Source organism: Mycteria americana, chromosome 24 (genome assembly GCF_035582795.1).
Source record: "Mycteria americana isolate JAX WOST 10 ecotype Jacksonville Zoo and Gardens chromosome 24, USCA_MyAme_1.0, whole genome shotgun sequence".
In the NCBI taxonomy this organism is placed as follows: Eukaryota; Metazoa; Chordata; class Aves; order Ciconiiformes; family Ciconiidae; genus Mycteria; species Mycteria americana.
In genome coordinates, this window is record NC_134388.1 from 959,720 (window position 1) to 973,718 (window position 13,999).

General features: G+C 67.8%; 2 protein-coding genes across 5 annotated transcripts in view; one reads left to right on the plus strand and one right to left on the minus strand.

Moving 5' to 3' along the window:
* Nucleotides 1-102: 102 nt before the first annotated feature.
* TJP3 (tight junction protein 3) lies at nucleotides 103-13,524 on the minus strand. Its single transcript, XM_075524652.1, has 21 exons — nucleotides 12,269-13,524; nucleotides 11,737-11,836; nucleotides 7,831-8,019; nucleotides 7,620-7,744; nucleotides 7,299-7,401; nucleotides 6,659-7,112; nucleotides 6,250-6,353; nucleotides 5,092-5,254; nucleotides 4,913-5,003; nucleotides 4,609-4,673; nucleotides 4,353-4,431; nucleotides 4,054-4,210; nucleotides 3,547-3,655; nucleotides 2,869-3,088; nucleotides 2,351-2,547; nucleotides 2,037-2,132; nucleotides 1,656-1,726; nucleotides 1,235-1,546; nucleotides 887-1,108; nucleotides 590-642; nucleotides 103-411 (listed from the first exon to the last, which is right to left on the minus strand). The coding sequence occupies exons 1-21, from the start codon at nucleotides 12,484-12,486 to the stop codon at nucleotides 312-314; spliced, it is 3,228 nt and encodes a 1,075-aa protein (XP_075380767.1). The 5' UTR covers nucleotides 12,487-13,524; the 3' UTR covers nucleotides 103-311.
* A 6-nt stretch (nucleotides 13,525-13,530) lies between these two features.
* Nucleotides 13,531-13,999, plus strand: part of PIP5K1C (phosphatidylinositol-4-phosphate 5-kinase type 1 gamma) — a 50,817-nt gene continuing 50,348 nt past the window's right edge. Inside the window, exon 1 of one of the 4 annotated variants that reach the window (XM_075524654.1) lies at nucleotides 13,531-13,851. In XM_075524654.1, coding sequence (XP_075380769.1) covers nucleotides 13,620-13,851 — 232 coding nt within the window. In that variant the 5' untranslated portion in view covers nucleotides 13,531-13,619. The remainder of the gene's footprint in view (nucleotides 13,852-13,999) is intronic. The other 3 variants (XM_075524653.1, XM_075524655.1, XM_075524656.1) reach the window with 3 other exon arrangements.

A 13,999-nucleotide genomic window follows, 5' to 3' on the forward strand; every position in this document is an offset into this window, starting at 1 on the left:
CGGCCGCAGAGGTGCCTGGGTCCCGGCAAGGTCCCCCTGCTGCATGGGTTTCCCCTGTGCGCTGCCACCCAGCCCACACGGAAACAGCCCGTCCTGATCAAAACATCCCTTTTATTCCAGCAGCAGAGGCCGTGGCCAAAAGGGGGAAGGAGGCACTTGGTGGTGTGGGGTGGTGAGGGGTATGGCAGGATTAGGCCCAAACCAGCCTAACCGTGGGGTGCTGCGTGGCACTACCTGGACTGTCACATGGACCTGGTGGCAGGGGCTGTGGCAGGGCTGGCTGCCCAGTGGGACAGAGGCCAGCAGTGCCACTACACGTCTGTAGCTGGGCCCCACTCGTAGCCTTCATCCTGGTCTGAGTCATCCCTGGCCCTTGTGAACCTCTTCCTCACAGCGTCATGCTCGTATTCCCTGGGGGACGAGAAGCTGCCGTGATGCCTCTGCCACCCGGTCAGGACAGGTGGCAGAGACAGTCCCCTCCTGGGCAGGGTCAGGCCAGGCAGAGCTGGCACCAAGGGCTCCGCAGGCCCTTCCCCAGCCCAAGGGCTGGCTGCTTTAACCCCCCGGCTGGCCCTGGTGTGCAGGGTACCTGATGCTGTCGTAGTGCTGGCCCTGCTGGCCCTGCTGTTGCTGCTCGGTTGCCTGTGAAAGACCAGAGAGATGGGGGAGTCAGAGGTCGGGGCAGGATTTGTGCCCCAGCCCGGGGCTGGGCTGTGTTCCCCCGTGGGGAACCAGAGCTAGGCATGGATGCGCAGCTGGATGCTGCAGCAGCTAGAGGTGACACCCTGCCTGTGCCACAGGGGGTAGGAATCAGCCCCCGTAGCTGGGCACTGTGCCACCCCTGCTCTGTCCCACCAGCCCCTCGTACCACTATGGGAGGACTCACCTGCTTGCTCAGGCCGTGGCTTGGGGACATCTGCGCTGGCTCGGAGGAGCGGGCCAGCCCGGGCTGGTCATAGGTGTCCTCAGCCTCACCGTCGGTGTAGGCGCCCGCCTCGCCGTCTGTGTCGTAGTCGCTGTTGGCATGACTGTCGCAGGTCAGGTAGCCCGAGGCTGCCACACTCGGCGGGTTCAGCAGGTCCAGACTGTCCTCCAGTGCCACATCTGCCTGCGGGGTGGGGATGACAGAGACCTGGGACCCCAGGTGTGGGGGGCACGGGTGCGTGGCCCCATCACCTGCCTGGCTGCAGCCCCAGCAGGCTGAGCCTTGCCGCAGGGACCCTGTGCCCCGTACCTGCTCCACCGCCGTCCAAACTGGCTGGCTCTGCTGCGTCCTGATGATGTCCTTGATCGCCTCGTACCAGGTGTTGCCGCTGCCGCTGAGGCTGACGCTGGCGGTGAAGAGGTGGCTGCAGTACTTCTTCATCTTGCTGGCCTGGGCGTAGAGGCGCCGGGAGCTCTTCCTGGAGTCGGGTGCCAGCCACTGGCGCATGGCCTTGATGCCCTGCCGGCTCTCAGGCTCGCAGAACACCACCACCGGGTAGTACTGCATGTAGTTGAGGCACTCCACAGCCGAGGGCGTGATGTCCAACAAGGCATGCTTGTCCTGGGGAAGAGCACGGCCATCAGCCCCGCTGGGGACAGGGACGAAGGCCGTGGGCAACCCCCCAGGCCTGGGCCCACCCGGCTCCAAGGACATGGGGAAGGTCTCTCACCTTTTCTGCGATCTGCCGCACTGAGTCCAACTTGATGACCTTGGATGATGCCCCGTCTCGGGGCACGCTCGCTGCAGGACACAGAGATGCGGCACGAGAGGGGCTGGGGGAGATGTGGCATCTCCGGCAGCCCCAGGCTGGGTCTGGCCATGCCCGGCCCCAGGGCTGTGTCCCTCAAGGGGGGGACATGTCTGGGGCCTGGCTGGAATCACGATGCATGGGGACAGGGTGAATGAGTCCAGGAAGGTGTTGGGGTGTCACGGGGAGGGGGCAATGAGGCGGGGTTGGAACAGAGCTGCAGGTAAAGAGCTCCCACAGGTCCTGGATGATGAGGGTCCGGCTGCTGGATACAATTCCCCCCCCAGCATGGGGGGCACTTACGAGCAATCTCGAACAGCTCAGGCAGCTCCGTGCTCAGCTTCTGCATGGCAATGTCTGCGATGGGGCCCAGGATCACCACCGGCCGCTTGAAGCTGGCTGTGGGGAGAAGACAGAACCGCTCAGGAAGGCTGGGGGCAAGGGCAGGGCTCACAGCACCCAGGTGTCCAGCCCCGCTCCTCGAGGTGCCCGTGGGCCTGGGACTCACCCCGCTCCTCCCAGGAGAGCGGAGCCCACTAGCACCCGCAGCGGGGCAGCCCCGGGGCTGACATCCCCTGGGTGGCTCTGGGCGATGGGGACACAGCCCTGATGCCCACCTTCCTTCAGGACCACCCTCTCGTATGGTGGGTAGCGGCCCTGCTTTGTGAGGGCAGACAGGTCCTCCCGGCTCTTCCGCAGCATCTTCTTGGCTCCCCTCAGGCCCCGCAGCTTCCAAAACTCAGCCCGTGCCCCGGATGGGTTGGCACCAGACGTGGCTTTCAGCACCGACTCCAGGCTGGCAATCTGCTCGGCCCTGGGAGGGGAAAGGGCTCAGGATCTGGAGCCTCCAGATTTACCCCCTGCTTTGTCTCTCCGGGCTCCGAGGAGTGGGCCAGCAGAAGCCGGCATTCCCGCTCAGTGGCACAGCCAGATGAGGCTGTGGTAGCCTCCTCCCTCCAGGATCTTGGACGACCAGAGTGTCGACTGCCCCCGAGAAGGGATTTCACCAGCTCACACTTCCCACCACTGCTCCACCGGCCTTTGCCCTGCCTCTTACTGGGCCCACCACCCATCTCACTGGGGAGCCATCCCCCGGCTCTGCTCATCTTGCGGCCATTCCTGGCTCCATCCCTACCTGCTCCGGTTGGGGATGATGCCCTTGTCCTGCTCCTGCAGGTCCCTGCCCATGCGCACAGCCAGCCAGCTCCCCAGCCTGCCCCGGTACATGGTGTCCAGCACGTGGAAGATGTCCCCACGGACGAAGCTGAGTCCCGACGGTGTGTCCTTCTCAAAGTCAAAGTGCGTCCGGATGTAGAATGAGTCGCCCACATTGGACGAGATCATCTTCCTGTAAACTGGAGCCCAGGGTGAGAAGGACCATCAGGGGAAGAGGTGGCTGAGGAGGAAGATGCTGGGGAGGAAGGTGCTGGAGGGATTTGGCAAGGAGCTAGGCTGGCCGGGAGTCTCCATGGTAGCCCTTGCTGCTAAGGAGGGTGTTGGGGACACCTTTTCCTCCCGTGGCTCTCTCGGTCATGCTGGGAACAGCAGGACCTGACCCCCAGCACACACTGGCCTCTCCAGGCTGAGCCACAGAGCCAGAAAGCCCCCGTGCTCCAGGACGCCAAGGCACAAACAGGGCCGGGCAGTCTGGTCCCCTCCCGTCACCATTCTGGAGGAGGAGGGGGGTGCGGGGAAGAAGGACCACCCTGCGGGGGCAGAAAGGGCCATGGCAAGTCCAGCAGCTCTGATTCTTGCTCAGAAGAGACAGAGGATGGAGAAGCACAAGCCCAGGATGACTCCGGTTGTCACTCACTGTCCTGCTTGCTCTGGGTCCACAGCGTGATGTCCTCACCCGGCGGCAGGCTCATGAGATACTCCACGGCCTCCTCACGGGTCAGGTTCTGGAAACTGGTGTCGTTCACCTGCCGCAGAAAAGCACTTAGACACGGCCCCGCCAGCAGGACAGAGGGCACAGGTACCGGTGGGGGTCCCAGGGACAGCAGCGCCCAGGGCAGGGTGGCAGAGGTAACTGGTCCCTGTCACCCAAGTGCCTGCCACAACCCCTAGTAACCCTGGGGAGGGCCTCTGGGCCAGCTGAGGTGGTGCCTGGACCCCACTGGGTGTTAGCGTGGTGCCGGAGACAGGACCGTCCCTTTGGGCAGTGCCCGCAGAGCCCAACGGATACGGGCCGGGGGCACCAGCACTGACCCAAAACGATGCCCAGCAGGAGAAATCCGAACCCTGGGCGGGTATCAGACCCAAGAAGGATGGGGCCAGTCTGGGCGCAGAAGCATTCGGAGCTGTTCCCAGCCCCGGGTACCTGCAGGATCTGGTCCCCTTCCCGGACACCCTGGCTGTCGGCCGGGCTCCCCTCCTGGACACTTGACACGAAGATGCCCACGTCGTTCCCGCCAGCCAGCCGCAGCCCAACGCTCTTGGCCTTCACGAAGTGCACGACCCTGGAGTCAGCGCTGTACCTGCCACCCGGGAAGCCGCGGTCAGCCCGGCGGTGACGTGCCAGGAACAGCACAGGGGGTCACCGGCCCTGTGACCCCAACCCTGCGCCGGAGCAGCTCCCCATCTCCCCCAGCCCTTCCCCACCGTCTCTCGCAGACGTACCCGTCCTTGCGGGCAGCTCGGGCAGCGGGGCTGGTGTGGGGGCTGTGGCAGCCATCCCCCTCCACGGCTTCCAGCAGGTCTGCAGAGAAGGAGGGCCGGTCCAGGAGGCGGCGGTGGCTGTGCCGCTGCCAGGGCAGCCGAGGCACAGCGAGACCTGGCGTGGCTCTGCCAGGGGGGTTTGGACAGCAGAGACACGCAGGAGCCCGGAGCCCGCTCAGTGGCCTTAGCTCCCCCGGCCTGATCTGAGCTCACTTACCAGGGCCGGGAGCATCGTCCACAATCGTGTCGGCCGCAGGGTCCCTGTTCGATCGTCTCCTCTCCCTGGAACAAAGTTGGGGCAGGGTTTAGGCAGGTCACGGAGGCAGGTGCTGGATGGGCACAGGCAGGCAGTGCCAAGTGGGCAGCGGGGACAGCAGAGAAAGCTGGGGACTAAATGGCAGTCCCACCTCCGGGGTGAACTGGCTCCGGGATGGAGGAGAATCAGCCCCCCCAGACAGGCAGAGAACACAGGGGGATCTGGCAGGGGAAAGAGGGGCTCATGGGGACAGAGCGGGGCTTACGGTGGTGAGTTCATCCTGGCAGCAGCTGGAGGTTGCGGGGAGGTCTCAGGGGATGGCGGATGGGACAGTTCGGAGTCGATGTCAGAGATATCTGCAGCAACAGGAGGGAAGACACATTAGTGACTGTCCGGTCCCTGTGCTGTGTATTTGCCCCCAGCCCCGCTACCGTGTCCCCTCACCATCCATCCGGGAGCTGTCACTCTGGCTGTCTTCTATGTCGGGGATGTTGACCAGGAACTGCCGGTGGTCCCGGAGGATGAGCAGGGTCAGGGTCCCCTCCGTCCGCTCGATGAGCTGCTGCGTGTCAGCCAGGGACATGTCCTCACTGGCCACCCCGTTGATCTGGAGGGGGCAGAGCAGGAGGCCTCAGGGCACTCGCTCCTGGGGAAGCTGCCCCCCGGAAAGCCCTGCTCAAACGGGATGCTCTGACTGCCACCTTCCCGGTCCCTTCCCAGCCCCTCCAGCCCAGCCCCAGCTCCCACGGCTTCGCCCATCCTGGGCCGCGTCCCTGTGCCTGGCTGCCTCCCAGTGGGGCCTCATCCTGCAGAGAGGAAACAAATTAGCGAGGCTAATTAACTCCCACCTTTAGCTGCAGGAGGCCCTGCACGGAGGCAGGAGCTGCAGAGACCCACTCAGATGCTGCCTGAAGCTCGGTTTTACTTTGACCTTGGCCCAGCGCTGTCCTTCCACACGCCGGACTGGTGCCGGGGAGTCAGGCCCCAAGCAGACCGTGGGGCTGTGATCTCCCCGAGGTGCAGCCGCTTTTCCTACCGGATTGCTGGGGTGAAATCCCTTCCGTTTGCCCCAGAGCCTCTTTGGCCCCTGTTCCCAGCGGCCATGGGTCTGTCTGGCCCATGTGTGCAAATGAAGCGTCTCCCTCCATTTCCTCCTCCCCAAATACTTTAAGCATCGTTTCACCTGACATACCCCGAACACCGGAGCTCCTCGGGCCGACTGCTCCCCTGGTGGGGACACGGACACGCGGCAGGGGACCACGCGCCGTGGGGACAGCAGGGCGGACGCGATGCCGCTGTGGCAGCGAGACAAGCCACCGTCCCTGATTGAACGCCGCGGGGCTGCCTCAACCAGCCAGCCTCGGCATCATGGGGAGCCGGTCCCCGAGAGCCCACGCGAGGTCCCTGGTGATGGCTGGGGAGCCGGGGCAGGGTGCGGGCGCCTGACGGAGCTGCCTCAGCCAAGCTGCCATCCTTTGCAGGCAGCTGAGAGAAGCACGCTCTTGGCTTGTCCCCTGCAGTGACACTAGCCAGGGACGAGCCACCCGAAGAGCAGGAGATGAGATCCCCAGCAAGTGCTGTGCGCCCCGTGGGCGCCCATACCTTCAGGATGAGGTCTCCCTCCTGCAAGGAGCTGCCCTTCGCTGCCAGGCCGCTCTCCACTATGTGCTTGATGAAGAGCTGACTTCCCAGCTTCAGGCCATACTCTGCACCAGAGAGAGCCCACGACAGTGCCGGAGCCGGGCAGATGCAGGACCCCCTCAAGGTCCCCCTTGCCAGCCATCCCCACAAGCCCGCCCCAGCCCCCCTTGGGGCACTAGCAAGCCCCAAAGCTGAGCTCTGCAACCCCAGGCTGAGGCCAGGCGGGTTTGGTGCACCCAGCACGGCGTGCACTGCCCCTCGCCACATGCCTGACCCTGGCAGCAACCGTGCCATCGCCTCCTCCCCAGGGGACGCACGGCCACGAATCAGGCGACAAGACCCAGGGACAGAGGGAGCGGGAGGGCCTCACCTTCGTTCTGCTTCTGCTTCACCAGGACTGATGTGATGGGCTTCATCGGCACATCCCGGCACGGCAGCCGCTTGAAGCCCGACACCAGGGCCAGCCCGTTGGTGTCCCATTCATGGCCAAAGCCATTGGCAGAGCGGTGCCGGCTGTAGCCCCTCCGATCCGAGCCACTGCCAGGGCTCTGCCTCCAGTGGCTGCTGTCCTGGCTTCGCCTCCGGCTCCGGGACACCGACTTGTGGTGGCGGCGGTCATCCCGGTGGTGGCCAGAGCTCCTCTCGCTGGACGAGTCCCCATCGTAGCCCTGGCTGTGGTCCAGGTCGTCCCGGGAGCAGTGCAGGGCTGGATCCGCACCGTGCGACCCGTAGTCCTCATCTGAGTCATAGCGCCGGGGCACGGTGGGGGACCCAGGGCTGCTCTTGCTCACAGGCAGGTGGACTTTCTTCGGCCTTTTCAGCGTCTGCAGGTGGAAAGTGAGGAGAAGATGGTGGGTACAGCCATCTCTGCCAGGAGATGCTTCTACAGCAATTTCCATGCCTTGAACTGGAACCCCGGGGTGTGTGGGACAGGGGAGCTGGGATGGGGACAGGCATGGTGCGGTCCCATGCACGAGGCCAGCCCCCATCCCGCCGCAGGGCACACTCACAATGTTGGCGGTCTTGCCGCAGGTTTTAAGTGTCTGGATGGCGAAGGAGGACAAGACATTCTCCATGGAAAGGCCATTCACCATCACGATGTGATCCTTCCTCCTGGGAGGGAAAACGCAGCCGTGGCTCTGCCCCAGGCACAGCCCCCAGCCGGGGGAGTTGGCGGGGTACCGAGGGCACCCGTTGCCCCAGGGGGACCCCATCCCAGCTGGGCAGGGTGGCAGCGATGCTGGCCCTGTCCCAGCAGGAGCGATTCGCTGCCCTTCCCATCCCCGCTGGCAGCGAGCACCCCCCACGTCCCCACGTCCCCGCACACTCACTGGAGCCGGCCCATCGCCGGTCCCCCAGACACCACATCCGAAACAACCACCGCTGTGTCCCCGGTCATCCTGTTGGGACGGTCCCGGCCTCCGGAGACAGCGAAGCCAAAGCCCCGTTGAGGGTCCTAGCAGGGACGGGGCAGAGAGGGGTGAGGCAGAGCCGGCCCCACAGACCCCGTCCCCTCCCATGGCCACCCCAGGCCACGCTCACCTTGCTCAGCGTCACCGTGTGCTGCTCCCAGATCACCATTTCCTCCATGGTGGGCACCCGCCAACGCAAGCGAGGGAGGGCGACTGCGGCAGCCGGCCGGCACGGCAGCCCCTGCCCAGCGGCTGGGGGAGCGGACCGGCTCCGGCCCCTCTTTGCAGCCGCTGGCCCCTTCCTCAGTCCCACTTCAGGCTGCAACAAAGAGCAGAAGCAAAGCTGAGCCGCAGGCACCGGGGATGACGAGGGTGCAGGGGACAGAGCCCCCCCCCCGGTGCCCAGGCACCCACCAGGGGCACCGGGACTCACAGCTGTGTCGCACCCCAGCTAACCCCATGTGCGAGCTGGCTCTGAAACCCAGAGCTGCCTCTGTGCGGCGTGAAATCCCCCCCTCGGGAGGTCCATCTCCGTCCCCTCGGACGCGTGCCCGTGGAAGGGGAGGTCTTATGCAGGGCAAGCAGGTCAGGACCCATCTCCATGGCTGGGACCACTTGCCCACACCGTCCTGGCGGTCCAGCTCCCCTCCCTCCTCCCAGGAGCCGGCAGACCCTGGGGCGCTGCTTCGGACGGTGCTTCGGTGCCCTCCTGCCCGCCCGCTCTGGGCTCCGGCACAACAGCGGAGCTGGCAGCTCTGCCAACCACTTCGGAAGCACCAGCGTCCTGGCTTCACCCTTTGGTTTCCCTGGGTATCCCCCAAATCCAAAACTTTCCATCTAGGACAGATGAGCCTGACCGGCAGGATGGCATCCCGTCTGGGACGAAATGCCCGGGATGGGCCTGGGGATCCCCTCCACCGGCTCCTGGCTCCCTGGAGGAAACGTCGGCATGAACCCAGAGAGACACGGGATCCCTGCATGGGGTGGGGGACAGCGGGCCCAGAGCCTCCCACAACTTCCCATGGGGCGGGACAGGAAGGAGCCAGTTTGATCAGGGACTCGAAGGGTCCGGGTTTATCCGTGCCATTGCACTTGCCAAGGAAACCCCGGTGAGACCATCAAGCGATTCTCCAGGGCGATGGGGACGGGAAAGCCAACAGCCCAGCACGATGCCACCGCCATCGCCAGGTCCTCACCCCTCCGACCGGCGCAGGGACTGGGGAGAACAGACCCACACCCATCGCTTGCCCGTGCCAGCCCCGAGCCCACGGCTGGAGGGAGGTGAAACGCATCCCCCCCAGCCAGGCTGCGCCGGACAGCGCGTCCCACTCCTGCCCCGGGCACCCCGGGGCTGCCAGCGCCCGTCCTGGTCCCACCCACGGCACGGCACAGGCACGGCATGGCCACAGCCATGGCCCGGGCACGGACACGACCATCACGGGCACAACGGGCCGTGGCCACGCCGGCACTGCCAGGTCTGGTGTAGGGCGCCCTTGTGCCGCCATCGAGGACTGGCCAGCAGCTCGGCTGGGGGGGATCTCCCCGGTGCTGACCGGCCGACAGCCGAGGCACGGCACTATCCCGGCACTGACCGGCCGGCAGCTCTGCCATGGCAGGACCCCAGGATCCAGCTGGCCGACGGCTCTGCTACCACAGGTCTCTCCAGGCACTGATTGCTCGGCCGCTCTGCCCTAGTAGATCTCTCTGATCTCTGATTGGCCAACAGCTCTGCTGTGGCATGTCTTTGGATTCTGATTGGCTGATATCTGTACTGAGACAAGTCTCTCCAGGATCTGATTGGCCAACGGCTCTGCCATGGCAGATTTCCTGGGACTCTGATTGGCCCATGGCTCTGCCGCAGCAGATCTCCAGGGTCTCTGATTGGCCAATGGCTCTGCCGCGGCAGCAGCCCCCAGTTCTGGCCACGCTGGCCCCGCTGGCCAATCACCCTGTGCCGTGGCACCCGCACCGCCCCGTGGTGCCCAAAGGCTCCGGGACAGCCGTGCTGGGGCCATGCTGGGGCCATGCTGGCTCCCCACCACGGCTCGGCCACCCTCAAGCCTGGCCGGGGCCCGCCCCATTGGCACCCTGGGAAGCTGGAAACCTCCCCAGCCCCTTTGGGAATGGGCTGTGGGGCAGCCTCGGCAGGACCAGGGGCCATCAGAGGTGAGCGCTGACGCCCCGCGGGCAATGCCGTAGGCAATGCCGAGCAGGGATCCCATGGGGAAGCTGGGGTCAGCGGTGGGCAGCCAGCCCTGGGGCAAGCGCAGCAGCTCAGCCCCAGCATGGGGGCTTTCCGTGGCCAGCCCCCAGCCGGAGCTGCACCGAAGCAGCCGGCTGGGCCCCCGAAATGAGACCCAGCTCACGGCAGCCCCGGGGAGGGATGGTGTAATCATTCACCCGGGCCTCAGAAATAGCCCCAGCTAGCCGGGCTGCAAGCCGGCGAGCGCCGAGGGCAGAGTCCGGGTTTCCACTCTGTGTCATGAGCTGCCGAAACCAGCCCGAGCACCCACCCGCCACCCGCTGGTGCTCAATGCAGGGGCACGTGTGCCCATGGGGTGGCTGGGGCTGAGCAGGACCCCAGTGTGGTGGCACCCGCGGTCCTGTCCCAGTGCTTGTAAGACCAGTAAAAACAGCAGACCCAGCATGGCAGTGGGGTGGTTTCCTGCTGAATCAGCGAGCTGAACTGGCGGGTCCCATCTCAGCCATGTCACCAGTGTCGGCCAGTCAGTGCTTACAGGCTCCCTGGATGCCCACGGGTGACACGGCATGAGCCACAGGTCCAAGGGACCCTGATCGTGGGGCAGCCAGAGCATCGCCCTCCCCGGCATGACAGCTCATCCGCTGTGCTAGAGCCAACCCCGCTGCCACCCAACACAGCCCCTCACTGTCCCCAACGGGCTCCCACTGCTGTCCCATCACCGGGGCACCACAAATCGGCCACGCACCTGTGTCCCGCTGCTGCCCGTGGCTCTCCGTGGGCAGCAGCATTTTGGGGCAGAGGGGATGGCGTGGGAACGGCAGCAGCTCCCGTCTCGCCAGCCGGCACAGGCAGCGCCCACGGTGCCGCCAAGCCCTGGTCCTGTCCCCGGTCTCCCCCCGGGGACCTGGCATAGGGCCTGCCCGGAGCCAAAGGCCAAGGCTGGCAGCCGGAGGAGCCGGCTCGGCCGGTTTCCGACAGAAACCAGCCCGCACCCGAAATGGCCCCGCCGGGAGAGGCAGTATCTGGGCAGAGCTGACCGCGGCCCAGCCCAATGTGCCTGGCACCAGGCACTGGCAGCACAGGGAGCCCCACACGCCCCACTCTGCCCCACGCGTGCACCATGGCCGGCATCTGCCAGGGTTTTTAATGCCAAACGAAGCCCAGGCTGCGCCGGGGCAGCTCATCCCCCTACAAGGTCCCCGATTCAGGGCTGTGCCCGGCCCCAGGTGACACCACCAGCAATGCCCACCGTGGGGACAGCAACGGGTGGGGAGGTTATTTATCGGAAAGTGATGCACCCTGTCCACCCCGGCCTTGCCCCACAGCCATCCCCACCACCCATAACCTGTTTCCCAACCCCCCCACCATCGGGGGTCCTCAATCTGGGACCCCAAAGCCTTCCCGGGATCAGCGGGGTCCCTGGTCTCAGCCAGTGCTGCAAAACCGCTCGTCCCTTGTCTGGTCCTGGCCGTGCAGGACCGGGGTCCCGGGTCCCCCCAGAAGCTCCTCTAACCCAACCCCACCCACATCGCGATGGGCCGATCCCGACCCACCGCTCTGGGAAAAGGGTCTCTGGAAGGTCTGACCCAGCCGGGGTGTAAATCAGTAGGATGGAGGCACGTCCTCCAGCCCTCGGGGTGCGGAGCTGTGGCGGCGGGGTCCCAGGATCCCCCCCGGGGTATCTCCCTGCCATCAGGGCAGGACTCCAGGAGGGTCACCTGCTCCTGAAGCCTCCCAGAGAGGGACAAAGCATGGCCAGTTCCCCAGGTGAAAGCACGGCTGGGTCCCGGTCCCGGGGCCGGCAGATCCCGGGGGACAGGGTTAGGCACTCACCGAGCCTCGGATCCGACCAGGAAGGAGCGGAGCTCCCGAGCTGGTGGCAGTGGTGTCACTCCAGGGTGCCTTGCGTAACCCTTTGTGGGCCAGACGCTGCCTGCAGGAGGGAAGGAGGAGGAAGGGGGTCTCAGGGCAGCTTCCCGGGCCCAGCAGGAGTCACGGGGGGGCTGTCCCTCTTGTCCTCCACGGTGCTGGTGGCTCAGCCACGTCCGCTCGCCCCCCGCCCAGCCCTGGGCAGTGACAGGCTCGCAGGATGCCGGGGGTGGCAGTGCCTGGGGACGGGGGTCCCTCCCCCCCCAACCTGGCCCTCTCCAAGGAGGCAGTGGGGCTCTGCGCCAACCCGTACTGCCCCGGACCCCCAAACCCTCCCCGCAGCCCTGCTCGGGAGTCCCCGGGGGACCACACGGCTTCACCCAGCGCCCCAAGAGGGGACAGGGACAGTGGCCAGCCGGGGGCTCCCGGTCCTGGAGGGGGTGGGGGAAAAGGTGACCCTGCTGATGGCTGCCGTCCCCTTTCCTCTGCCCCCCACCTGGGGACCAGCCCCCCGCCGCTCCTCTTTCCGCGGGGTCGCTTTCCTGCAGTGACAGAACCCAGCTCCACGCCTCGGCTCTCCGTCCAGGCTGCTGCTTCCAGCCGGGGTCGGTACCGATGCCGCAGGAGGTCACAGCCCTGCGGCGCGGTGTCGCGGGGGGACCAGCTCCTCCTGAACCCCCCGGCCACCAGCCGCCACCCCGGAGCCGGGGACATGGAGCCGCCGCTTTCCCCAGCGCTCGTCAGATGGGCATCGAGGGGCTCCTCCTCGCCGCAGCCCCGCCAGCCCCGAGGGGAGGACGGAGCAGCTCCCGCCCGGGCGGCCGCCGCTCCCCGGGCCCAGCCGCAGCCTCCCCAGCCGCTCCGGGGCCACCGGCTGCCCTCCCGCGCAGGGACGCGGCCGGGAGCCCCTCGGGCGGGGGGACGGGGACGCCGCCGAGCAGCCTCATCAGGGCCGCGGCACCTTCCCCGGCTGCGCCGCGGGCTGGGCGTTCGTGCCGGGCTGGTTTCCCGGCTGGGGCTGCCCCTGCCCGTGGCACGTTTGTCCCCCGGGGCCGGGGCACGCCGGCGTGAAGGCGCCGGCCTGGGAGAACCGGCGGGGCCGGCCCGGGCCGACCCGCACCCCGGGGCCTGCCCGGGCCCCGGGCCGGGCGGCGCGGTGCCACTAGATGGTGCCACGGGCCGGGCCCCCGCCCGGGGTGGGGGGCGGCGTCGGGGCGGCCCGGCGTCGGGGCCTCAGTCGCCATGGCAGCGGGGGCGGCGCAGGCCCGGCCCGGCGGCTTTCGCGGCCTCCGGGGGGACCCGCCGAGGGGGAGGGCGGGGAGGCGGCGCCCGGCACTGGGAGGGCCCCGGTCCCGCGGGGACAAGAGCGGGGGGCGCCGGGGCCTGCGCCGCACCGGGGCCCGGCACAGGCCCGCGCCGGGGGCGATCGGGCCCGGGGCCTCGGGGTCCCGCGGGCCCGGGGCGGGCCGGCCCCGCACACACCCCCGCGCCCGGGCAGCCGGCCGGCCCCGCCCCGCGCCGCCGGAGCCCCGCCCCTGCTGCCATGGCGACCGGCAGGCCCCGCCCCCTCCGCGCCGGGATGCGCCGCGGCTCTATGGTGCCTCCCGCCCGCTAGAGAGGACGGGGGCGGCCTTTCTCTTCGCCGCTCTATGGTGCGCGAGGCCTCGTCCCGCTCCCCGCGCCTTCCAGCCGGGAGCGGTCCCACAGCCCGCGGACTATCGCGACAGCCAGCTCCCGCGTCGCGATTAATTCCGGCGGAAGGGGACCGCTCTACTTCTGGTGCCGGCCACCGCCCCTTCCGCCCTGCGGCGCTGGGGCGTGTCTAGCTGCGGCGCCTCCCGCGCTCTATGGTCCCCGCCGTTCCCAGTCTCCTCAGCGGCGGCGGCGGCGGCCGGAGCCGGGAGGAGCGCGGCGGCGGCGGGCGCGGGCCTGTCCTGCCCCGCCCCGGGCCTGCCCTGCCCGCGGCCTTCGCGGCGGCCATGGAGCTGGAGGTGCCCGAGGAGGCGGAAGGCTCGGCCGTGGCGGGTGCCGGTGCCATCACCCCGGAGGCCGGCGTGGGGGGACTGGACGCGGCAGGAGGTAACGCGCTGCGAGCACCGGGCGGCCGGCACCCTCGGCCGGGCTCCCCGGCGTGTTCCCCTGCGTGTCGCCGTCCCCCCGAGGGGCCGCTCCCGGCCGGGCCTCCCGGAGTGTGTGTCCCCGTGTCCCGTCCCCCCCTCGGGCCCAG